Source organism: Vidua macroura, chromosome 6 (genome assembly GCF_024509145.1).
Source record: "Vidua macroura isolate BioBank_ID:100142 chromosome 6, ASM2450914v1, whole genome shotgun sequence".
In the NCBI taxonomy this organism is placed as follows: Eukaryota; Metazoa; Chordata; class Aves; order Passeriformes; family Viduidae; genus Vidua; species Vidua macroura.
Window position 1 is genome coordinate 36,559,969 of NC_071576.1, and position 26,380 is coordinate 36,586,348.

At 39.2% G+C, this 26,380-nt stretch overlaps 1 protein-coding gene across 3 annotated transcripts; it reads right to left on the minus strand.

Moving 5' to 3' along the window:
- Window positions 1–2,184: 2,184 nt before the first annotated feature.
- GANC (glucosidase alpha, neutral C) lies at window positions 2,185–26,258 on the minus strand. Of its 3 annotated transcripts, none has more exons than XM_053980418.1 (24): window positions 26,178–26,258; window positions 25,021–25,083; window positions 23,722–23,830; window positions 23,071–23,198; window positions 22,369–22,551; window positions 21,504–21,549; window positions 20,098–20,164; window positions 18,593–18,689; window positions 17,877–18,057; window positions 16,870–17,023; window positions 16,248–16,483; window positions 15,151–15,277; window positions 14,141–14,220; window positions 13,138–13,281; window positions 12,797–12,893; window positions 12,315–12,416; window positions 11,571–11,814; window positions 9,802–9,866; window positions 9,191–9,267; window positions 7,905–7,979; window positions 7,384–7,497; window positions 6,733–6,845; window positions 5,137–5,240; window positions 2,185–2,501 (listed from the first exon to the last, which is right to left on the minus strand). In XM_053980418.1, the coding sequence occupies exons 1-24, from the start codon at window positions 26,204–26,206 to the stop codon at window positions 2,467–2,469; spliced, it is 2,670 nt and encodes an 889-aa protein (XP_053836393.1). In that variant the 5' UTR covers window positions 26,207–26,258; the 3' UTR covers window positions 2,185–2,466. The 3 variants fall into 3 exon arrangements, 2 of the variants coding, with proteins under 2 accessions (XP_053836393.1, XP_053836392.1); XM_053980417.1 differs by having other exon boundaries at window positions 2,185–4,248; XR_008437550.1 differs by lacking the exons at window positions 2,185–2,501; window positions 5,137–5,240; window positions 6,733–6,845; ... (1 more) ...; window positions 7,905–7,979; window positions 11,571–11,814.
- Between the last annotated feature and the right edge of the window lie 122 nt (window positions 26,259–26,380).

The following is a 26,380-nucleotide window of genomic DNA, read 5'->3' on the forward strand; positions in this document are numbered from 1 at the left end:
CCTTAAGTAGAGGGAACTGTGAAACTGGAAGCTAAACTCTCCTGCTGGCTTGGGAACTTTATGTACAAAGTACTGCCAGGCAATGGTCCTGACACTACTGAAAGAACTGTTGTACTTGACTTGTTTCTACCCTTTGTGGCAGAAAAGATATAGACATTTTTTTTATTACTAGAGAAGATGATCAGAAGACACTTCTAATGGTGAAAAAGGAGCTATTTGATGCTACTGAGGTCAGGTCACCTGCCAGCTAGGTTTGGCTCCTCTGGAGAGCAGCTTGGCAACACTAATATTGACCTTGTAACAGCTACCTGCCATGAAAAAAACAACTTTTTGTGTAGGGGTTGAAAAGTTTATAGAGCCTAGTGTGGAAACTGGGCTATTCTCTGTGTGTTAGGATATACCAAAGTTAAAGGAAACATCTGACTCTGCACATATATTTTTTTCACACAACAGTGGGATAAGGGACAAATTCACAGCCTCTGTGAGCAAAAATCTAAACACATATTACTTTTCTCTGTAACCCAGTTCTTTAAAAGGTGACAATATTTATACATCAAGAAAAGCACCATAATACCTTGATTTTTTCTTTATTGGGAAGTCTTCAATCACAGGTTGACATCAGTTTTATTTTTGCCTAATGATACTCATTTCTGGCTCACATACACATTGCTGACCTTCTGGCCTAGGGCTATGGCACTTTCCAAAGCACTGATTTTTTTTTTTCCTCAGCCATTTGCTCAGTTTACACATTTAAAATCAACACTACAGTGGACAAACTCTACAGCTTATTATAGAAAACACCCCTGGAGAAACTTTTAAAGAAGGTAATATATAGTTGGCCGGCTTGAATAACCTCTAGAAATATTAATCATCAGTCTTTTAGGCTATTTAGGTGGCCTAAATCCTTTTCTTTTTATCATGAATGTAAGTCTTCTTGCACCAACAGGGCAATTGAAAAAGACAGATTCAAGCATTTGTGAAAATAGAAATGCAATTGCTTTAGGGTGGGTTCTTCAGATGCAGAATTGATGACTTCCTCCTTACATTTAGATGCTAGGATTGTAGGTCTCATACTTGACACTACATTGCAGGACAGCTTGGCAGAGCCACGTCACTCTGCAGGATACACGAACAGTGAGACGCAAAAGCCTTTCACTGCACAGCTCAGCAAAGTGCTCATTTTGCAGCCTGTGCATATGTTTTTTCTTTCCTATTCTCCCTTCCTGCCCAGTGCATCTCTTACATACAGAGCTCTCTTTCTGGAAGAATTGTAGGGGTATGACATTTGAGAAACTCTTTGTGGGCTGCTGGGGAGAATCATGTGAATGATTAGCAGTGGGTTTGTTTTTTTTTCAATTGGGATGGTCAGCAAGTGCCAGAGCTAACACATCAGCCAGTGCCTGCATATGGAATGGCAGGTGGACATGCACTTCTCACTTCTACACTAATGTTGCTCTTCAGGCATGTTCAGGAGTTACACCTGTTTAAAACACAATTTCTCCTTTTCTTATTTCTTACTGGAGACATGGGTTTGTTAAGTTGGGTTTTGGTATTTTTTACAGGAGCCTGTAGTAAAAGACAAATGGTGTCTTTAAATAAATACAATTTTCTATAGAGGAGAATGGATGTGTTGTTTAATACAAATTACAAAACAAATTCTCAGGAACTAAATCCTGTATGTGATGGAACTTACTGCAAGCAGAAGTACCCAAAGAGCTGACCTGTTCAACAGTAACAATGAACTAATCTGTAGTGAATTAATCTAAAATGTTAATATTGCTGTTAAATTTGTATAGAGTTTTCTCTCCAGCTGTTTTCACTAATTGAACAAAAAAATTTTTTTTTTTTTAAAGATATACCAAAAATTTATTTCTTCATTTATGGCATAAATATGTGAAAAAATATGTGAGTTACTACAAACAACAATGTAAATAATATTCTTTGAAATTTATCAGATCAAAAGACCAAACTGCTAAGATTTTCAGCAACTAATTGCTACTGAGATCCATGGATGTTAGGAACTTTGTACCACTGAAAATCTGACCCATGAGTACTTACTATGGTGGAGATATCTTACTGAGGGCCAGAGAATAAAGGCAAGTCATTCACATTAACCAGGTACCCTTGGAAGAATACTCATTAGTGATTCTTAACAGCAGAAAGAAGGTCAGAAGGAAAAAGGCATGAAACTTGCTTCATTATTACTTTATTTCACTTTCCAATTTGAGAAATAGTAGTTAAAATATTTTATTAAGTTACCCAAGACAATAACTGTATCTTGTCAGAAGCACTGCTATGCTTAAGGATAGTAAGAAATCATCAATCAAAGCTTAGAAGTTGATAGAAAAATAGGGTCTGTGTCTCTTTTCACAGATGCAAAAGTTCTGTTTGCTGCTGTTCTACCTGGATTAACACATTTGCATTAAGCACAACGGTATTTATGCTGCCTGTTCCTGGAGTGGAGGCTCACACTGTCTCCTGGAAGGTGCTGACAAATAGCTCTGCAGAATAAAAAAGAAGGAAACTAAGGGTCTGTTGGGGAACAAACTACACTTGAGTAGTCAAGAGCACTCACAGTTTGCTCTCATGCTTGCTGTTCTCAGAAATCTGCCCTGCAGAGGACAAACAGCAGCAGGTGGGAATGACAGGGGGATTAGTAATGTCATGCTACCTTTAGCTGGCAAAAAATGGTGACCATCTTTCTCTGTTTCCTACGAGTTAATTTACTGATGTTTTTAGAAAATACTTCCTTATCTTACTAAAAGGAATGAAATGAACTAGAAATCCAGAAAAACCAGAAACCCAACTGATGGCATGCTCAGGTTTGACTCAAAGCAGAACTGGTTTCTAAATACTATAGCTGACAAGTTTGGCAAATGGAAAGGGTAAACAAACCCTGTGGAGCAATGGCAGCCTGTGAAAAGAGATACCTAAGATGGAAAAGGGAGGGAATAGGCAGGATGTAATGGATGTGGGACTTAGGATATCTCTGTTTTGCAAGCAAAGCAAGCATCAAAACACACCAGTTCCGTTTGCAGACATAGTGGGAAAAGTAGGCATGGGAACATTAGGCTGAGCTGTAACACAAAGTGGGATGCCTGAATGCAGAATTAATCCCATTAAAATTAAATTCTGCTTCATAAATGCCTAGCTCAAATCTCAGCCAGATACTAAAAAGTGACATGACTAAAACTTTTCTAAAGGAAGCCAAAACTTGGCAGGACTTGGAAGATGTGGGAAAGCACAGCTCCTTCACTGGGCTGGCTTTAATCAATGACGTTCAACCATCAATTCCAATTCTTTCCTAACAGAAAACTTTTTTAAAGTAGTACCTGCAGATGGAGGGGAGCAGTAACATGGAAAATGTTTTTGTGTGAGTATAGTTGCTATCCTATGCCAGTGGAGGACCTGTGCCTTTTTGAAATCCAAGTTTCAAAGCTGGCTGTTTCAAAGCTGCCTTCTGCACTGCCACATTACTGTCTTCTACTATTGCCCAACTGACTGGCACAAGCTACCCAACCCTCACCTCCAGTGCCTGAGCTGTTTGGCCAGCCTGCTGTTTACTTTCCTGTGCAGACCAGCTAATTTTGTATTGCCATAAGGACTGGGAAGCAGAAGTGTCTGTGATCACACTGGGTGGCTCCTTCTGTGTTTGTTTTCAGAAGGCAGCTGGCAGGCAGAACTCTGGTGATAACTTCTGTATCTGTCATATCTGCTGATGCTGCTTGTTGAACTGGCCCAGATCTCCTCATGTGCTCCAGCCTCTGAATAGTGTGATTTTAAAATACTTACATTAAGGCCTGTGCCAACAAGCCACAATCCCACCCCATCAAGTCATTTTTTATTGCAAGTGAAGGCAGAACTGAAGCTTAATGCCTAACTGAAGCTAGCCTAATGCAAATAGTATTTAGCTTATTTTCCCCAAAGATACAATCCCAGTGCTATTACTTTTGCTGAACAGAAAATTGATCCAAGTCCAAATTAGCGCTTTAAAAGAAAAATTGTAAGAAATGTTAGTTTGGGTGTGTTGGTGGAATTTGTTGATTTAATTGGATTCAAGTGAATATCTGAAGTCCTCCCAGTTTATTTCTCCTCAGCCTCTCAATGGACAGTTTCTCCAAAGAAGTTGAGTCTTCTTTCAGCTGATACAGATCTCCCAGTCAGCATCAACACTCAGGGCTAAGTTTTCCAGTGTCAGTGCAGAGGTCTTCGTATCGTATGTGAAAACCACTTCTTTTTTTTTACCATCTGAACAGGACAAGAGAGTTTTCTATTTAATTTAAGAATTCTTCTGAAACACAGCTACACGTGACTCTCTACAGTTTTCAGTTCTGACTGTCCCTACCACTGTTGGAAAGGATTGATTAAAAAACAAATAGAAGTCAAATCTTCCCAGCACACATATAAGAATGCAGTGCAATAAGAAAGTAACTATTTCTTTTTTTCTGATCTTTCAAACTATGGTACATCGAACTATGGAACTACTCAAGAATTTTTCTGAAAAAAATCACCCTGGTTTCTGCAGAGGTGTTCCTCCAAGCACCCTTGACAGGTGGAGGCAGAAAGTCCATTTCCCCATGACTCTCAAAGTGAAGGGACATGCTTGGAAAGCAACCAGAAATTGTAAGACCTTTCTGTAGATGCTACTGCCTATCCCTGTGGGATACCTCGCAACTTCTAGAGATGTCTATATGGTCAGGAACTCTACAGCTTTTGGATGAGCATGGAAACAGAAGAGTAAATCTGGATTTGCCTGCAAGTTTCCTGTTTTAGATTAGGCATGTTGACAGACCTGAGCAAATGGGCCTTCATTTGAAGCGCCATCTCTGCTCATGTTCTGTGCAGGACAACGTTGTCTGAATGTGTTCATTCCAAACCACATTTACTGATGTATTTATCATCTTTCAAGGTCAGTGTTCTTCAGTTCTGCATGTAGTATTAGTGGTGAATACCTGCTGGTTCCTTTCACTAAATTCTGTCCTTGATATAAAAAAGTAGCAAAGAAAACTAAACAAAGAGGCTTCCTATGCTGTAACACACTTCCTTTGCAGACCTGTCAGTTTGACACCTCTGGTGAATGGCAGCAGAGCAACAGAATTTGAAAAAATTGTAGTAAAATGGAAGCAAATTCATTACCCTTGGCACTGGCTGTCACAAAAGTGGGTTGCTTTCCAAATCCCAGAATTATCACCCGTTCAACTACACACGTAGTGTGGTATTGCCCGCTTTCATCTATGCAGCTGAAAAAAGAAAATTATTTCATATACATAAATTTCTTTCCATCAGTATAAGTTCAGTATCACACAAATTATTACTTCAGTCTCATCCTGAAAGCTCCCTATACTAGTTTCCTTCTCTCTATTTATCTTTCTCTTAAAAACAAGCAAAACTTTTTCCCACTGTCAGCTGATTTTTTCACTGCATATTGGATTTCACAGCCAGAATAAAAACAGTTTGAGAATTGAGTTTTTTATGGCAAAAAGCATGACTTTGAGAACCAGAAAAGTTCTGGATTTTCACAAAACAGTAGTTAAAACTCCTAAATATAAATGTATAGCTAATATTAACATTTTTTTCATGTAAAATATTCCAATCTGAGACAAAATCATGTTTCATTTTGTAACTAATTCAATTTTTATTAAAAAGCTCTAAAAACCTCAAATCAAAATGTAACTTTTTTAATGAACAGAATGTTATTAATCTCAAAATTACTTTGTTTCCAACTTCTAGATTTGCTAGCAATTTAGCAACATTTTTTTTTCCCATCCTGAATTTTTAAGCTTTTCAGGTTTTATATTCCAGATAAAGACATTTGAAGTATACTTTTAACCACATTATACAAGTTAAACTAGTTTTGCTCTGTGTTAAATTTTGTAGCTTTAGGACCAACTCCTGCATATTTTTGAAGCTTCAAGGACAAAAAATGCCTGTAGAATCACCATTTATGCACTACACAGCCCTCTGTGCAATATACCTCAATAGTAGAAGTGTTCTAGTGACATATTTGGCATCTCTTTGGCTTTTAGGTTTTGTCACTGAGCCTTTACAGGTGCTATTCCCTTGTTCCTTCCTTCAAGTGATTTTCTTCATGCTAATATATATGGTGAATTTGTCGATTACTTTGGGAGACTGCAATGGTGTGGTTTTGCTTCCCAGACAGAAGCACCGAATATCTCAGGTTGGAAGGGGCACGTAAGAATCAAGCCCAACTCCCTGCTCCTTGCAGGACTACCTAAACCTAAACCATGTGGCTCAGATCATCGTCCAGATGTGCTTTGAACTAGGAAAGGCTTGATGCCTTGACCACTTCCCTGGGGAACTTGTTCCAGTGACTGACCACCCTCTCAGCAAAGATTATGTTAGAGAGCAAATCTTAGAAAATATAAACACTCCAGGTGTTGCCTACTTGCAAATCTCCCGATTTATCTTTTTCATCTCTCAGATACGCTGTACTCTTTCTAATGACTGACTTCATATTTGTGTCAATCTGCAGAATCTTGAGTTTGACTATACTGAAACAATATGAGACAACTCAGCATTTCATGTGTTACTGCCTTCAGACTTATGTAGAACACTGTTTACTTCTGCAGTTTTATGACAGATTGTGCACACTCTCGGACTTCACTAAGCATATGAGACTAATACTGCTACATTTGTAAGAAGGCCTCATGAACTGGAACAGGCACTTCCAGTGACAGTGTGTTGGTGGCTTTTGTCCATAATTGCTGTTACCTGGAAGAGAGAATGTTCTTGTGGAAAGTGAATTTCCGATACAGGAACTGCTTCTTGTGGAGATATTGAAATGAATGCCCATCATCTACGTAGAGCTCGCCTATGGCACAGGCCTGTGAAACACACCAGATAGAGCACAAATTAACAGCAGCTTCTAGTGTTGAATAATGAAACTGTCCCACTATACGTTATACTTCATATCGAAGGTGTGTGTTTATTTTTCTTTAGCAGCTTGTATCCCTGGAAGGCTCAGGCAATCCAGCTCTGAGAGTGCTGGACATCCTGATTTTTGTGAATTGATGCAGGTGCCATGTGTCATCTCTTTATTAGCAAAGACAGTTGTAGGAAATTCCCTCTCTGTGTCCAAAAGGAAGTTTGTGACCTGCTCATTCTCTGCTCCTTCCTCCAAGGGACTAGACAAGGGCTGAAAAAGGTCAGAAAAATGTTCTGCCTCTGCTGTGCTCAGACAGTCATGCTTAGAGGGGACAGTGGAGGAGAGGTTTGAGTCCCCTCAAACAGCACAAGTGGAGAAGAGCTATTGGGCACTCAAATGTAGATGCCATTGTGCTGATCAAACAGGCAGCAAGGGCCTGCAAAGGTCAGATGGAGTAGAAGACATCTTTGTAAAAAGGGAACACTATCCCAGAGTACCTCTGTGTCTAAGGCCACGTGGAGTTCATAAGAAATATCTATCATCCATTCAGTGGATTTTCCAGCTGTGGTCTTCAGAGGTATCACAGTGCCCCCCCGCTGGAACACAGGAATCTGCAAAAACACAAAGCTAGGGCAGAAAGGTTCCCGCACTCCGACAATGTAATTTTAACGAGGATCAGAGATAACAGAAGTTTGCTCAACTTATAAATGAACTTTTACCACAAATATATAAAGGAAATAATTCAACTAACAATGGGAATAGTAGTAACCTTCTATACGTATATAAGCAAAATAATTTTGCTTGGAAAACTAACCCTTGTAACCCTCACTTTACCACCAGGGCACAGGAGTGTTTAATCTAACAACAAAGGAGATGGGACTTTTATACAAAAGCTATTTTAGATTACACTTTGACAAGGAGATTGAACTGTCACTTTTCTGATTCTGAATATTGACAAAACAAAAGCTTGGGGTTTTTTTCTGCTCCATGAAAGTAGCATTTTAAAACAAAAACATACATTCTCCAGTGTAACTGGGATCTTCACTGTGCCTGCATCTTCCATTCGCTTAAATTTTCTGAAATCATACCAAATCTAGAAAAAATGAAATAAGAATGAGCATGACACATATGCCAAAATCTGTTCCCTCTGTAGATGCAGTTACCCTCCTTAACTTAACAGTATTCCTAACAACCTATTTGATAGGCAAGAAAAAGCATTTACTTTTTAAATTAAATGACCTTCTGGAAGGAAAGAATAAATTGTAATTTCTGATGCACAAAAATAATCTGACCTTTTCTACAGTTTGCATAATGTCTTGTATGTCATAAAGCATCTGGAAGTGCAAAATAATGAAAGACTTTTTTTTTTTTTTAATATAGTTCTTGAAAAAGCATATTTATATTGAAGTGAAAATTAACAACAAATTTGCTATTAACAGGTGACAAAAGAGAGCTGCATCTGAATCTCCTGTGCACCGCACTTGGCAGCAGGTTTAAGTAGTTTAAGTGTAACAAGCACTCAATTGCCACAGAGATCTTGACAAAAGTATTTTCCTTAACTTGTCTGGAGAGCCTAGTCCATTCTTCTCCTTAAACTGAGAAGAATTCTAAATGTTCTCAGGTGCATTAGTGGAGTCACAAGGCTCTGCATGGTCTCATACTCTCCCTTCTGCTGCTTACTCTCTGGAGTCTCAGGCTTTCCCTTAGCAACTATTTTCCCCGAATAATTTCCCTTCCTCCACTTCACTGCTGTTGTAGCCAAATGTTCTTTGTCGGTGTGAACCACTGTGCCATCCTGTGGATAAATACCTTTTGTTCAGAGAGGAACTGCTCTCTGTATGAGTCAGTGTTTGCTATACATGTCCTGGGCTACTGAGGCTTGTCTTGTTAGAATTTCCCTCCCCACAGTTTCCCTCTGATTTCCTTTTGACCTTTCTTCAAAGTTCCCTTTTTCTCTACAAAAAATGAGAAGTTTAAACCCAAAGAAAAATACATGTGAAAAGGAAATTGACAATGTAGGGAAGCTGTTTCATGGTGATTGATGAGCAAGCTTTGAAGGGAGATTTAAAGTGTAGGTGACGTGAAATTTGTGTAGCAGCTCGTGGAAAAGCAAGAAAGCAAATTAACTGTGAGCCAAGCAAGCAAGGCATCAAGATGGAAGGAAGGGCTCAGAGTGGCACAGCATGGCCAGCCAAGACTTGCCACAGCAGTAGTGCTCAGCTGTTATTAGGTGGGGAGCTGGAAGGTTTCTGCATAAAATACTTCTTTGAGCTGAACAGTTGAGCAATTCATATACATCCTTACCTCCTCTGACCCTGGAAACAGAACTGTCACTGTCTTGGCCTCTTTCTCTGTGACTGGATGCACCAACAAAGCATTTCCTGGAGAAAAACATAAACACAGCTATGGTCCTCAAGGCTGCATCTCCCCAGAGCAGGACCTGTGTGCTCTGGGGTTGTCAACCTCCCACAGCCATTTCGGGAGCTTGCTGGGGCATGTCATATGCTTAGGTTCACTTCCTACTGAAGAAAAAGGCTTGTGTAGTGGGCTGATGGCTGACTGACTTCAGCCAGCCATACCACAGTAGAAACCAATCATGATTGGGTGGTAGTTGTTTACTACTGCCATTTTTGAAGCAGACTGTGATCTTAGCTGCTCCACTGAACTTGATGTTTCAGGTAAAAACCAATCATGTTTTTTCAAAGTGACTAGTGAGATACAACTGAACTTTCTGCATCTCCTATGTCCTCTGTTTTCAAAGCGCTGTTAAAAGTAGGTCCCTTAAAGAGGGCTCAAGTTCTATATTCAATTATATTTTTTTTTAAGTTTTGGGTAGTGTTTTTATGTTTTCTTTTTGTCATGCAACACCTCAAAAATATTTAACTCAAATTGCAGGGAATAAGACACCTGCTTACCCAGCATGTACTCATTTTCCACATCAAAAGTTTCCATTTTCCCTGGAAACTCTATCCAGAGAGACCTGTAGAAAAGAAAGATAGTGGAATTCAGTTACATTTTTCTTCTCCAATCAACCTGTTCAAGTCTTTCTGGCACTTTCAGGCTCCATATTCTTCCTCTCTTTACAAGGCACAGTTATCAAGAACTGAAGACAGGGCAAGGTTCTCTTTTGTGTAGTGACTCAAAGTGCCCTTTTGCCCCTGCTGAGAGTCCCCAGTACAGCATGGTTAATACACTTCAGCATACTATCTTTACATCTGTGGCATTGATTTCTTCCCTCTTACCTTCTTCCTTACAACCTCGCACTACATCTACCTTCCTTCTATCAAAGGAGAGATGAATGAGCCTTTGTGTCCCAGTCTACCAGCAGTGCTGGCCCCTGATGAGCTAGTCCCTGCAGCACAGTCCTTCCTGTTCTCAACAACTCCCTGCTGCTTTTATAGAAAGTCTCGCCCTGGCCACACCTGAAAAACCTGCACCAGAAGCTCATTTTCAGTCTTTCTCAAAAAAGGGTAGTGTAATAACCATCTGGTTATGGAACAGGAGTTTTATATTTAAAGTTTGAGAGATTAGGACAACAATAACTTGTTAAGAAACAGGGTCTGGGTTTCTTTACACAAAAGCCTGGCTCACCTGCTCATTCACAAGCATCCACTTGTTCACTGCAGTCCTGCTGCTCATGTGCTAGAAATGAGACTTTCCATTCTGCTTGTCTCAGTGAGAAAAATACAATTCCTCTCTAATTCTGTACTTACTGCAGCAAACTTAACACAATGGAAGTGTGATTTAATACTGTGGGCACTTCACATGCCAACAGAAGCTTCATTTCAAGAAATACAGAAACCCACTGTCTATGTCAGTGCATAAAACAGGTGCATTTACACCTACATATGTGCAGACAGATACACTATTATGTCTGTAATGCAAATTATCTTCAAAACTCAAACCACTCAACCCTTGTCAAAAAGACCTATGTTTTTAAAACTTATGAGATGTATCTGCATAACAAAATATAAAGGTAAATGTGAGCAAAAGAACAGTTCTAGGGCAACTGCAAACACACAGATTATAATCTATACCAGGGAGATTAATTGCATTAATCTCTTCCCGAAAGAAATGCTGCATTCAGTTCCACAGAGGTACATTTTTAAGAGGTTAGAGAGCAACAGAACAAATAATTTATTTTATAATTTCATTTATGTTCTAGATTATTAAATTCTCTACTAAAAGAAACATTATAAGCAATACTTCAGAAAGAAATGATAAAACTATTAATATGAAATAAGATTTTATAACAATAACAGTTAAGCAGTAACAAATATTTTCAGGAGAGGCAAATAGGCATTTACATTTTGAGTTCAACAAGTTCACAGTCCATTAAGCACTGTTTTATGTACTGGTTGGACTACTATGTGATGGTCTTTATCATGATGAAAAGTTTGAAGCCCAGACTACTCTAAAAGGTTCAAAGACTGGAATGTGTTTATTGAATTAGTGTGTTCCAAGTGTTGTTTGGGAAAAAACTCAGAACATAATTTTCCTCCGAGAGCCCTAACAAAGCTTGCAGAATGCATGAAAAGAGAATTCAGTATTAGAACTTCTGTCTGTTTTTCTCCCTTTCAATATTCAAATAAGTAACTATAAAATTAAGAGGTGGTAATTTAACCTCCCTTCTCCAAGTAAGCTCCTGCAGGTACCCTCTAGGCATCCTGGCTCATGCTCTTACCTCATGACCGGTTCAGCCGCCGTGTGTGCCCGATAGAACAGAGTGTATAAGTAGGGCAGGAGGACGTAGCGCTCTCTAATGGCTCTCCTGATGATCTGGGTGTTCTTCTCCCCAAAGAGCCACGGTTCGCGCCGTTTGCTCTCCGTGTTAGAGTGACCTCTGAAGAAGGGCTGGTAGGCTCCCGCCTGATACCAGCGAACAAGTAACTCTGGTTCTGGATCTCCAATAAACCCTCCCACATCAGCTAGACATTGCGCAGACAAATAAAAATACACAGTTTTGGAGATTGCTCTGAAAAATGCGAAGCTCTCCTCTAACAAACATTCCAAGTGTATAAATGCATTTCACAGTTTGTTCATTGTTCTGTTCAGCTGTTGGGCAGCTACTTGTCCAAATAAGAGTAAAAAACGAGTGCAAAAAGTTATGCTTTGAAAAAATCTCAAGAGAGGTTTTGAAGGCTAAGTGAGTGACTTTCCCAGGGACAGAGGACTGTCACAGAACACAGGACTGTGAACAGAAAATTACCTGAGGACTGCTGCTCCAGATGGAACACAAACACTGCACAAAAGTTAGTGGAGACATGATAATGAGAGCCAGGTTTCTGGCTTCTGAAACCAGACTAATCTGTGAAACCACCTGGAAATGCAGAGGGCTGTTGAGCTTTCCACCATCCGTCTCTGTTGAAGTCTACCTTGGGAATACAAGCTTGGTGGCACCATTTATGCACAGTGAGAAACACATTACCTCCACAGAATGAAATCCCTGCCATGTTGATGGTAAGAAGCATTGGAATGGATATTTTCAAGTAACTCCACTCTGCTGTGTTGTCTCCAGTCCACACTGCCCCTGGAAATACCCGGTTTCAGGATTACGCAGGAAGATTGAATGTATATCTCAGTTTATGCTTGCAGTTAAGGAAAGAAGGCAAGAATAATCACAAACTACTTTGGAATTCCTGTATATTGCACCTTTCTTTTTCTTTATACATGTGTGATCCTGAAATAGGCAATAAAAACAGGTATTGGTCTGTCACAGGACACAGGTTGCTGTTCTACCTTTGACTCATACACACCTTGCCAGCCTCTCCTGATTTTTTTAATCACTTGCATTCTTATGAGCTAACCACATCAGTATTTCTACAACAGTTTCTGTCCTCTCTAGACTACTATCCATCAAACTTAATAGAACAAAGCAGCAAGGAAGGCATCCAGCTAATCCTTACTAACCATACTTCTGTGATCCAGCAAAGAAAGATCGTGTGAGGACAAATGGTCTCTCTTTTCCTGAAGATCGCCTGATGAGCCCTTCTGCAGTTGCCATTTGCTGAAAATCATGAATAGAAAAGTCAGGAAGACAAACACTTTAATTAGGGTACTTTCTACACTGTCTTTTTAGCCCTTCTAAGGCAGAAAAACGAAGACAATTCTGTACCCAGAAATAATACCTATTAATAAATAACATGTTCTTATTAGAATATACATTAACAAAAAGATTCAATAGTCATAGCCAACGTAATTTACATTATTATGGTACTAAGGCACAGATGATATCACATTTTCTGCTCTACCTGGTAGAATCCATAGAGGTTGTGTACTTCCCGATGCTCCCAGTTGTTGTAGTGCACAGCATCTTTCTGCATTGTCAGTTCTGCCCCCTTGAAGACTGAAGGCTCATTCATATCATTCCATACAAAGAGGATATTAGTGGATGCCTGTGAAACAGGGCTTCAATTAGGTCTTGACAGAGTCAATCCTGTGACTTAGAGTGTTTATCTCAAGTGGGTGTCAGACTAGTCTGGGGTATGAGTAGACACAGCAGCACAAAAGCAAGACTTGGTAATTACACTTCTCAGGTCACTTGAAAGCCCCCAGTCATTCATCTCATCCCTCTTAGAGGCCCTTCTAGTCAGGGTAGCAGCCTGCAAGCCCACTTGATCTTTGCAATTCTTAGAAAACTCAGTAGGCACTTGCTATTCCTGCTTTCTGGTGAGGGAAAAGAGGCAGGGGAAAGAGAAGTATAAAACAGCCATAAGGAAAAATCAGAGAAGGACGGAGGTGAAAGCTGGAGAGGAGAAGCAGCATGGGAAATATCTACTATGTAAGTCTACTAGGGAAGTGATTTCAACAACTCTACTGCAAACCAGAACTCTGAAGCAGGGTGAGGGGAACGGGAGGTATACAGCAATGGTTACCCAGACACTTTCAGCACTAAGCAGGAAGGTCAGGATGAAGTGACTAAGCTGGGAGAGTGCACTCCCATATCACTCCTTGTGTGCTATCATGGTAGTAAAGGCTGGAATAGCAGCAGCTGTTTTAGATTATGGGTTCTTAAAATGCCTGCAGTTTGTCCCTTTTACTGCTGTGTTCACTGGTGGCATATGGGTTCCAACTGTCTCAGTGTAGATTAAGTCCATGAACAAAATCTTTCTGTGGTACTTCAGCTTATCAAGGTATTTTCCTCTACACAATAACAGAGCTACAATGGCCAACAATACTGCTTAGACAGTATCTTCTCTCTTCTCCCTTTTCAAGCTTTCTGGGATATGTAGATCAGAGCAAATAAATACAAACCTTGTATGTTTTGAAGGCAAATTGATCTGCATACCATTTTCGCACTTCAGGATTGGTAAAATCCAGGTAACAAGAGGAACCTGTGGATGTGGGAGATCCCAATTATTTATCTGATTTTAAGAACATTGTCTTTGCACCTATATACAGTGGCTGAAAACTACAATGGTTTCCATAGGCAGCAATAATGTAGTTGTTTTTTTTTTCCTGAAATTAAAGCTCAAGAGCAAATTCCAGGCTGACTTGGAATTCAGTACACCCATTGCCATGTTGTGAAGGTCAACATACTTAGATTCAGGAGGTCCGAAGCTCAGCACCATTTAAGGATGTCTGCTAGCAGTTTGAAATACATTCACATGTGAACAAGTAGTCAGGGAAAGACAACATCACTGGTATTCTGAGCTCAAACAGAAAAGTGTCACTGAGAAGCTGAATAACTACATCCTACCATGCTGCTAGAAGTTGTAATATGGCCTCAATTTTTCCCATAATCATTCCTTTGCCAGGACTGTGGGCTTCCTGTCTGTAAAGAAGGGAGACAACCTCCTTTGCCTCCCTGCAATGAGATCTTCTCATGAAACAAAATACATCAAATCACTGTATTAGTCTTGAATCAAAGTCTTCTGGATCAGGGCCCACTAAATTTCATGCAGACTACATAAGCTGTGCTCACTGCAATGGACCAGGCTGCATTTCTGTGTCCAAGACAAGCTAGGAAGAGGAATGGCTGCTCTCATCAATAAATCCAACTCTTAGTTCTAGGCACTGGGACTATCTGCAGATCCAATAGATAGAGGTAATCTATACATCTGAGGCAATCAGGACATGATTATACCACCCCCCCCATTTTTATAAATAATCTTAATTTATTAGTCTTATTATAATTATTAATATTTAAAACAAATACAGGGACTATAAGGATTCAATTCTGCTTCCATGCATCCCAATTAAACTATTCTGCAATTTTTTTTAAATAAACAGCTTAAAATATAAAGACACAAAGTGGTTTTTACCTGGCCAACAGATGCCCTCAAAATCTTGCCCATTTCTGTCTTTCACAAAATAACCCTTTTCTTTTGCCTGCGCATACAGGGTATATGAGGGATCAACCTTAATATGAGGATCTACAATGACCACAAGCTGCCAGGGTAAGAAAATAAAACACATAATTAACGTCAGCTGTGCTTAATAAAACAGTAAGAGTTCACTTTTGATAAAAGGCAGAGAATGACTTACTCTCAGGTAAAGAAGAGAGCTGTGTCCCTAGTTTTAAAAAGCAGATGTCAGGTTTTTTATGTACTGTGTTAGACATGTACAGGACCTGAATTTACAAGGAGTGCATGAACTCACCCTTCTGAAATAAATTACAAAAACCATTGACTGAGATAAAAGCAAGTACCCCAACCCCTAAAAATATGTTTAATTCACTGCTGTAATCTGTGAATGGGAAAATATCTGACTTCTGTGTTCATGTGCCTGCTTAAAATCATATGCCTTAAGACATTTAAATGCATTTTAGTTTATGTAGCATACAACAGCAACAAGTATTGTGTTTTGCAGTTACATTCTGCTGCTTTGCTGCAGAACTGAGAAAGTACTATAGCTCCAACTGAGAAATTATAGAACTTGAATGCTATTTTAACAATCCCCTGTTCATTTACTTTTGACAAAGATCAAGCATTAAGCAATTCTACAACTCAATAATTCCAAGGAAAATATTTTAGCTGTAAAAACAGAAATACAGAAACACAAAGAAAAGCTGAAGCAACCACAGAAACTATCAATGGTGAAAGCTCATGTTAAGAAGAAAAGTTTTCTGCTGTGTTCATCAATGACAGCACTGAGCTGCTTCTTTAAGATGGAGTTTCACATGGGTCAAATTGAGCCGGATTGTCAGGATACAGAACAAACTACTAAATAATTAAATGGCATGAGGAACTGAATTAAACAAGATAGCTTGCATGCTGGAAGCATCACCAGATGGCAGCACAGTGTAATTTATTCTGTTGTAGTTCACCTGTTTCCAGTATCTGAAGTACCATGCTTAAAGCTAGATGGGTAAATTCACACTACAGAGAAATCTTTTCTTTCTTCCCGCAATATTATTTACCTTGCGTTTTTTCTTCCTGAGATGTTCTTGCATCTTTCTGGGGTTCTGGAATTTCTTTTTGTCCCAAGTAAAATACCTCTTGCCATCTGTGTGCTCTATATCCAGCCATATGACATCATAAGGAATGTCATGTGCATCAAAGCCAGCATCCACTTCCTTGACATCTTGTTCATCCTCATAATTCCACCTGCACTGATGGTAGCCCAGAGAAAAAAGTGGGGGCAAGGCTTGAGTGCCTAGAAAGAGTATATGAATAAAGATAAAACTGTCAATAAATTCAGTCTTTTCACATTATAAGTTGGCATGTCTTGATAGTGACTGGCAGTTCTAGCCCACTGTGTTTCGCCTCTTCCTCAAGGGGTGCAGTTTCAGATAGCAGTGATTATGCTGGCTTTTCAATTAGAGTCAAGTTTGACCAGCTGTGAACGCTAGGGAAAACAAGGACAGAGGCCTGTCTTCACAAAGCATGAGCCTTTGATCTACACACTGCAGTTTGGGAACAACTGGCCTCCTGCACACAATGGGCTAGGTAAATATTGACCCACTCTTGGGTACAGCATGTTCCTCAGACAATCTCCTGGGTAAGTGTGCCATTCTGACTCCAATTTATGTGAGTTAGTACCTGTCAGTTGTGCAAACTGCTTGAAGATATCAAATGCAGTGGGTCCCATCAGCAGGAAAACATCAATGATTCCACTTTCTGACATCCAGCGTACATCAGTCAGAGGCACTGCTCTCTGCTTAGCAGTCTCTGCAGCAGATCTGGATGGAGTGTGCTTAGAAGGAAAACAAGGTAAACCTGAATCTCTCTCTCTCTATCAAACTTTTATTCAATGAAGGAGCAAATAGAGAAACACACAAAATTAATTAACACATACCTGGCAGGTATTAGGAATACACACTGAATGTTTCTTATATATCCTTCACAAATCCTTTACCTTGCATACCACTTACACAAAGTAGAGTAATAGTTAATGAGAAAAAATGGGTAACGAGCGGCAAAATATTAAAGCATTTCCGTAACTAAGGACCATGAATTTTTGGTAGGATCTTTGAGTAGGATCTATATCATAAGTAAAAAAAAAACCCAAAATTTACCACATAATGCAGTGCTGGAAAAGCAAGATTTGCTTGTCATTGTTTCAATTTTAACAGAATTCATATGTTCGTGTTTCAAGACTGAGTTCCTTTCCTGAACATTTTATGTTTCTTCAAGGTCAATTACATTCCACAGAAGAATGAGCCTGCTAAGCAGAAATCTGTGGCAATTCCAAGAATTTAAACACTCATAAAAATTTATCAAATCCAAGTGAATATCAAGATTTTTGTCCACCATTTTTCTGCCTTCTACATCCATCTGTGTAAATTTTTTCTATGTATTTTGTCTTTGTCTCCTCCTGTAGACCTGTTAAGATACAAGATCTGTAACTTGGCTCTTGAAAGGAGTAATCTCTTTGCTCTTTTAGTTTAATACAACAAATTTAGCAATAGGGAGGACGGGAGGAAGGGACTGATAATTCTTCATTAATGAGCAAAAGATAAATCTCCAATAGTGTTATATTCCTGTTGGCCCTGTCCTGAAGTGTTTTCTTTTGTAATTTAATTCTGAGGAAAGTGAATAACTCTCACCTCAGCTACTGCCTTTGTACTAATATCCACCAGTGTTTCTGAAGAGTTCAGCCAGAAGATCCCTGAAGTTCTGTTAGGCTTGTGTGCTAAGAGAAGGGGTACTGAACCATAAATACCTATTTTGTCATGTATCTTGTGGCCGAAAATATCCAAATTATAAAGCCGGTAGGCATCACCATCTCTAGGAAAACAAACAGATGTGTTTGTTACACGCAAGCATCTTGCACTAGGCTAGTTTTAACTCTGTTGCTGTTTCACTAAACCTGAAGATGGCCTGCCTAGATTACTGCTTCTTTGCTTTGGTCCTCACTATCTGAAGCAAACAAAATTTTTGCTGCCAGTGAGACTACTGTGTGTTTGGTTTAAATCCTAAAATATTATTTCTGAATTCTCCCACAGAATTGCTCTTTTATGAGTTCTGCTGAAACATGACCAATCCTGAAAGTCAGAAAAAAAACTGCATGGAAAATTGGGAGAGAACAGAAAGGGCCATTCATGAAATTGCACACTCGGGAAAGCAGAATGCCTTACTCCACATGGGTAGGGGCTACAATTCAACTAACTAAAATAGTAAACTAAAATATACACTACATGATACACGTATCTCAAGCTCTTGTCTGCAGTAAATTATTAATACAATGTTACAGCTCTTTCTTACAAAACAAAACAAAAAAGACACTGCATTCACTAGCAATCTGATGCCTTGACACCTTTACCTGGTGTTTTTGAGAAGAAGTGTTTCTGTGCGTTGTGGTATTCCATAAACATGGTCATATCCATGTAAAGAGAAGTCCATGCCTACAGAAGTAGGACCTGTGGAAATAATATTAAATTATGAGAATGCAGAGTTCTTAGGCTTATCTGAAAGGAATAAAGCAGAGCAACCTAACTAGATAAATCAAAAGAAAATAGGTTTTAATGTTTCAATAATTAAGTCTTTCATGCTTCCTTTCAACTTCACTTCCATTATTATTTCTGTTCTATAGAGGTAATGTTTGAAACAGATTTTATTGTATTTATTTTGATTTTGAACTTCTTAGCAAGATGAAATGAATCACTTTAACAGAAAAAAAACCCCAAATCCATGTAATCATGGGTCACTTCTTTATTCAGTAGTGAAACCACTTAAAATTATCTCCTGTTTTTATCCCAGTATCTAAAAGCCAAACTTTGTAGCACAGTGGACTTCAGGATCTGAATTGTCTGTTTCCCACCTGTCTTCTCTTCAGCCTCAGCCAGGGGAGTAGCATGCACAAGAGTCCCTACCAGTGATATCATCCTGTCACACTACTGAATCCAGAGCATCTTTTGGCAGGCAGCCAGAGATCCTGCACACTGACAAGCAGCGCCTTCAGGATCAGAATCTGACCATACTTTATTCTTCCGGTAGAGAAAATGCAAAAACAAAATGCTGGCCTAAGACATGAGAAATAGCATGAACAAGGGCAGCAGCTTCCTGCCCTCTGTGTCTTGACTGTGAACTGAGGAAGTTTCTGCCACCAAAAGAAATTGCTTTCAGACTTCCCTCTTCCTACTGCAGCTGCTGGGTAGTGCTGGTTGCTATAAAAGTCTGCATGATAATGGAAATGGACAAAGCTAACCAACTTAATTAATATAGAATACAATGGGATGGACAGCAGATCATCATATATTTTGGTAATTTATAATTTAAATTGTATTTGAGCTGCTGCTCTCATGTGTGTATAACCTTTGTCTTTATCACTTAACATCGCTCAGTATTCCCTTTCTTAGTCCACCCTTCAAAAAAGTGTCTTTGTGACAATTATTAATGCTTAGATAACATGATTTTTGATATGTCATGAGAATAAACTACAGGTGAAGTCAATGCTATGTACTAATACTAAGAAAAAAAGAAAAGAAAAAGGAAATAATGTATTATATACAATATATATATGTAAAGTCAGACAATGCAGATAGTCTTAATGCTGTGTCAGAAATGGCATACAGTGAGTTGATGAAATGGGTCACATTTAATGTGTTCCCTCTTAAATAGAGATCAAATGAACATTTGCAGAGTTTTTGTCAAATTGTTCCCCATCGCTGATTACTGATTTAAAACAAAGTTAAGGCAACTGAAAAGGAGGAGCATGTGGGACATTGATAAACATGAAGCAGCTAAACAGAAAGCAGACAGAAATATGAATGAACATGGGTATATACAAAACAGTAAAGCTGTTTTCAGAACTAGACTGAGACTTACCATGAGCTTTGATGTCCAAGAAACTGCCAAATTTCTCTTGCCAGAGACCTAGGTCTTCTTGTTTTTCCTGTACAAATAGAAATAGCTAAGCCTAGCAAATGAAACTGCGCACATCATCTAATTTTAAGATTTAAGAAAAATATGTTTATTCACATGAGATTTATACTGATTTTTTTTTGGCCACATATGGCTAATATAAATAAATCAAAAACACAAATCAGATTCAGCTCCAGGAATTTACACTGAAGAACTGATGTGCATATGTTGTACACAAGCAGTCTGCTACAGCATAAAAGTAATATCTGAGATCTTGGATATAATCACAGAATGATAGAATAGCCCAGTTTGAAAGGGACCTCAAAAGACCACCTGGTCCAACCTTTAATGGTAAAGGGAGCCTTGATGAGATTATCTAGCAGCCCATCAAACAAATCTTGAAAACCTCCCATGATGGGACTGTGCCACATCCCTAGGAATGTTCCAGTGAGTGATTGTTCTCACTGTAAAAAATGTGTTTCTTCTTGACTAAATTTATGAAATGCGTGGGTAGAACCAAACAGAAAAAAAACATACAAACAGAAACCAACTCAGTCCCCCAAATAGTAGAGGTCAGACAACAGAAAAAGCTCTTCAGACACTCTGGAGTGTGTGTAACTGATACTTTTAACCTCCTTGTGTCCTGTAATTCATAGTCATAGAATTTACACTTCTTGCAGTGCTCTCCCTAGTTTTCTTTTCTACATTCATCCCACAATAAGTGGACGTGGCCTCTTGCAGCTGTGTGCTTTCCCTGGCAGAAATCAGAGCTCAAACATAAATATGCTGAAGGCAGTGTAGCTCCTGCCATTTATAACAGGATAGCAGAGTAAGCAGCCAGCTGCTCTGCAGGGGGCTAAAATTACATGCCAGACACAGCTCAGCCTCCTGGGAAAACTGCTATGTGCCTCTATGCACTGCCAGGACCTGGTCTATTTTAAGAGAGAATTTTATTTCTGTATTAAGCCTGAATGTATGTAAAGTCATATTTTTGACTGTTACAAAAAGGGTCTTGTTTTTGCAATGAACAGGGAATTTGAAAATGACAAATATCACCACAAAGCTCCCTTTTACACATCTAATCCAGATCAAATAAGAGAACCAAAGAAAAATAAACTAGTAATAAAAAAGCAATAGAAAAAAAAAAAGTTTTTGTGCTAAATCTACCTGACTGATGCCTTCTACAGACATGGTAAAACACATAAACCTTCCTTGAACTGTGAAATTGTAAAATATCTCACAACGTTATACCAGGTCCTTTTTGAAAGTGGTTAGACTGTATTTGTAAACATACTAAAGAGCAAAATGAACATGTAATTTAATTTTCTTTTCAAAATATTCCTGCTTGAATTGCAGTAAGCATGGGTTACCTTAGATGAATCACTTGCTGCCTCCTCATTTTGTGCTGTATGTTCTCTAATGGAAACAAATACATAGAAATAATCACTTTATTGTTAACATAAGCAAGGATTTCAAACAGAAACCTACAATAGCACCATGCATTGCTTTAAACATTATGTAAGACTTTTGGTGCAAACTTGGAAATAATTTTGATATTCAATACCTTAAAATAACCTTCACTCAATACTTGAGTTAGGTTGTCTTCTTGGCTTTTCATGTTTATTTCTATCTGCATCAGCATTTTACCTGCCCAGAAGATCCTCACTTTTTTATCATTCCACTAAGGGCTCTCTGTTAATTTCAGTGTTTAAAATGATGCTCCAAGAGAGGTGCTTGCTATGCCCGTTTTCTAATCATGACATGTCCTGCACTGAGGTTTCTCATCCTTCCAGCACTTTGTAGTGTGATTAACCTATGACATCTTGCAACTAGATGGCACATTGTAATTTCAACAAAACTTGACTTCTAGTGAATAACACTTTACTTAAAGAGTAAATTTAGTGAGAAAAAATATGAAACTAATAACCTCATCATACTACCATCACTCATTCCCAAGAAAGACAAGGGGCACCAGGATGCTTTAGTGTTTTGCAGAATTGGCCATTAAATGAGGTTAGCATTTTGCACATGGCTACTGCAAGGGATTAAAGCAGTCTGCAGCTAATTGATCAAGAATTTGTTTGTTAAAACTTCCCCTTGTATTTACTGTACTTATGAAGTAAAAAAGAAGTCATGTTTCAGTGCATAAGAGCTTTCAGAAATTGCAATTCCATAGTTTATTTTCAGCTACAGTACAACCAGTATATACAATGATGTGATAGACAAATGCTGTACCTGTCACTGGGAGGTGGTTGTAGGTGCTCAAAATACAACAAACCATTGGAATTCACACTCATAACAGTCTCACCCTTGGACTGCAGCTCAACTTGGAAGGGGTTTTCTGTGACTCGAAGTTTGTAGTCCTCATTAACACTTGACAGTACCAAAACACCTGCCTCCTTGTGGGATATGAACAGTCTGGCAAATGAAAAGCAACAACAGCTTTATATCAATCAGCAGCACATGAAATCCACTGTAACTCAATAACAATTGCTACAAAAGATGGGCTAAGAATTATCTGCATACATTACAAAACCTCAAGGCTAATGTTGAGCCAAAGAAGGCCAGAAACACATGCTGTGCTCAGGGTTCACTGCATAGTGCAAAAAGTGGCTACAGAGCTCCCCTGAAAACTATCCAGAGCTGGCATTCCTTTCACATTAATAGGCAATGCCTTAGGTAAAAGCTTTGCATTGTAACAAGTAGGCTATTTTCTGATTTGGTCAAACAGGCTCAGGTTTCTTATGTCTATGATAATACATTCTCCTAAGAATTTCATATAATTTTTTGAAAGTATATAAACCATATGCATTTTTGTTTTCTCTTCCTGTAACAACTTTATATTGTAGAGGGACAACTGTACTGTAATATAACGGAGGAAGATGTAAAAGATATTGAGGTGCTAAATCATCATCACTTAAATCACCCATCACTTACCTCTGGGTGGTAGGTTCCTTTATAAGAACATCAGGAACTTTGTATCTTGCTCTGAGAGGAGACGCCTCATCGATTTTAAGCCTGAAAATATTGCCTTCTATTTCAAAAATTTCTACTTGCAGAAGAACCTGTGAGCAAACCCAGAAACTCGTAAGGATAAAAAATACTTATTTTTAACACAGCATCACTAAACACTTACTGTCTGGAAAAAAATGAAACATGTCTGCTTTCTTATTTATTGTTCTTTAGCATTGTTGAGAGTAAAAATCATCACCCCATATAAATTTACACCAGCTAACTCTACTTCACCCCTTGAAGAAGCAATGCCTTTTAAAAGTGACCTCTTTATCTTCAAGCATCTGATATCTAGCATTACAGAAAAATAACTTATTATTTTGAAATAGTGGAGAAAACTCTGAATTTAAAATATTTTTCAGAAAAAAATGTTCTATTCATAACTCTTTTTTTTCATAAAGCCATTTTTTTTAAAGTTAAATGCTGATTAGTAAGGACATATTTAGCCTGATAGTTTGCATTATCTCTCAAATATCTATCACTGAAGAATCTCAAAACCTGCAAATATTATTAGTCGTGTTGACAATATTCACTGCTCTTTCTGTAAGCACCCTCTTATGCTATGTGGTATCTCACCTTATTCTCCTCATGAATGATTAGGAATTTGACATTCTCATCACTTAATGTGACTGAATCCAACAACACTCGATACAAGGATTTTCCAGGATGTAGAAGCTTCTGACGCCTGTCAAGACAGAAAATTATTTTTGGTCTCCACAGCTCTTGTAGCTTATATCATACAGAGGGACATAATATTGTTTAAAAGGTTTACTTAATAATTTTTATTGAACTTTTTCAAATACAATTATTAGCACTTTAAGTCAAGAGGAAAAAGAAGGAATATAGTTCTGAGCATACCTAAATGCTTATGAATGAGATGTTAGAGGGGTTCAGGGGTTCGCCTGAATTCTGTATTTTTTTTTTAACAATAATAGTCTCAAGTGTCCAGTTCTTAGCTGTACAATTACATTCTTGTTCTTTCATTTATCCCTGAAATTTCAGTTGAATAGTCTGTTTTTCATTTTCTGTCATATATCCCTCTAACTCCCCAAGGAACACCTTCTACATCTTGGGGTGATGAAACAGTGTGTGTTTGTAATTTGTAACTTCCAAATATGCGCCAAGCAAATTGTTTCTTAAGAAGTTTGATGACTACAGAATTTTGACAACAGCTTTTGGCCCTGATAATGTTTTTAGGTCAGAAATCCTGAAATAAAGGCTCTTTCAACTGTTTGTAGAATTCTCCATGCCAAGCCCAGGTTTTATGAACTATTTGAAGATAAGTGTATTGGAGGCTACCTTAAAGACAAACTTCTTCATTAATAAACCAAATATGTCAGTGACTAATTTGTGTACCAATAGGCAATCATTTCTTTCAGTCAGCACAGGAAAGAACACAATGGAGGAAAGAAAAAGGTCGACAGCACAGTTAGAAATGGGATGAGAAATTTTACTTAGCATAAGGTTAGCTTTAAGGGACTAGTGAGCTAGAATTTAGATTTGACTCTGAATTCTGGCCAAGGTACTTGCTCAACAGGACTGTAATCACACACACTATTGTCAGAGACTAATGATTTCTCTTGAGCGTTCTGCTGCTTTGAACTGCAGATAGTCAAGAAACATCCATGTCAAGAGAACAACCTGCATCTGAATGCACTTAAATTAAAATATTACTGGGGCTTTGTCAGATGAGAGGACTGATCCTTTTGAACTTTAACGGAAGACATTCTGGGTGTACAACTACACGTTTTAAAGTCCACTGATTATTGCTTGCTGATAGGTAAGTGGAATGCTCACCTTTGAAAGATAAATCCTGAAATAGCAGACTTGCTGTGATTAAAAGTCAATGTGTAACTACACTACAATTCTCCATACCTGTAAAAAGCAATCTGGTTGCATTTCTTAAAGTTGCTTTTGTCCACAGCCTCATCTTGGACACTAGAAAGAGCAGAAAAAGGAAGTGTTTAGATGTGTCCATCACACACCTGCTAAATGATCAGATGATGGGGGTCCTTTTTAAGAGCAGTCAGAATTAAAGACAGTGCAGAAAACTCTGGTCCGACATAAAATGCGATGGACCTTGAACTACTGTGTTTAGATATGGGAAGAGTTTCTCATACATTTAGTTTCATGCTGAACCATTTCCTTTTAAACCCTGAAATTTTGAGAAATTATTGAATCTATGAGTAACAGAAATATATTTGAATTCTTACGGGTTTGCATTTTGAAGCCAGACCTCCCTCTGCAGTCATTACAGTTAATTATTATTTTCCAGTAATAAGAATGGAGAAATGGGGAGGACTGGCAGAAACGAAGAAATCCTGCACCCTTTTCTTCAATCTTCAGTGGGACCGACAAAGGAGGGAGGCTTCCGATGGTCCTGCTGAAAGCTCTGTGTTATCATTAGGCTTGATGTAACTTTTAGATTCATTAGATAACAGTAATTTTTTTATTTGCCTGAAAGAAAATGGGCTGCCAGTAGTGTCTATCATCAAAATACTTCCCAGATCGTGCTGGGTTCAGATATAGATGGAAGGGAATAAGGTATTAGTGCTAGCAGATAAAGCACTGATGCTTATAGAATACTTATTAATTACATACATAGGAAATGCAGACAGCACCCACAGAGGCTCAGTCACAATTACAAGTCCTGGATAATTATTTGAGCTCTCACAGTGACCGTATATTTTAGATCACACAGCCCTTCCCATTATTGCTTGAAGACACGTATGTCCTTTCGGGTTTTGCTCCAAGTTCGTGTGCCTCTGTTGGCGCACTGAACCCGGTGCAGCCCGCACTACCCCCGGCGCTGTGGATCCGCTCCGCCGCGGGAAGGCTGTGCCCAGGCAGGGCGGCGAGGGAAGCGGCGAGGACAGCACGGCACGGCCCCGCACGCCCGCCCCCCAGCCCCGACCCGCTGCACGGGGCCGCGTCCGCACCCTGCCGCTCCTCACGGAAACCGGAGGAGCCTCCTCGGCAGCAGCGGGAGCGAGGAGAGGGCCGGCCGAGGAGCGCCTCCCAGACTGCGTTACCTGACTCCCGCCGGCGTCCCCGCCTCCATGGCGGAGCTGCCCCGAGCGACCCCCGCGGAGACAAGAGGTGGCGACCCGCCGCGCCAGCCGGGAAACGCCGCGGACCCAAGCGCGACCGGGCCGGCGAGTGACACTCGGGGGCGGTGACAGCCCGGGCCGAGCCGGGAGCGGCTCCGCCTAGCGCCGCTCTCGGCCGGCCCACG

Excerpts from the sequence above, each read along its gene's own strand:
- GANC (XM_053980417.1), bottom strand. The coding sequence starts at position 26,206 with ATGGAGGCGGGGACGCCGGCGGGAGTCAG. Across the intron at positions 25,084-26,177 it reads GGGACGCCGGCGGGAGTCAG|TGTCCAAGATGAGGCTGTGG; the intron begins GTAACGCAGTCT and ends TGCTCTTTCTAG. Across the intron at positions 7,498-7,904 it reads TCCCAGTTACACTGGAGAAT|ATTCCTGTGTTCCAGCGGGG; the intron begins GTATGTTTTTGT and ends GTGTTTTTGCAG.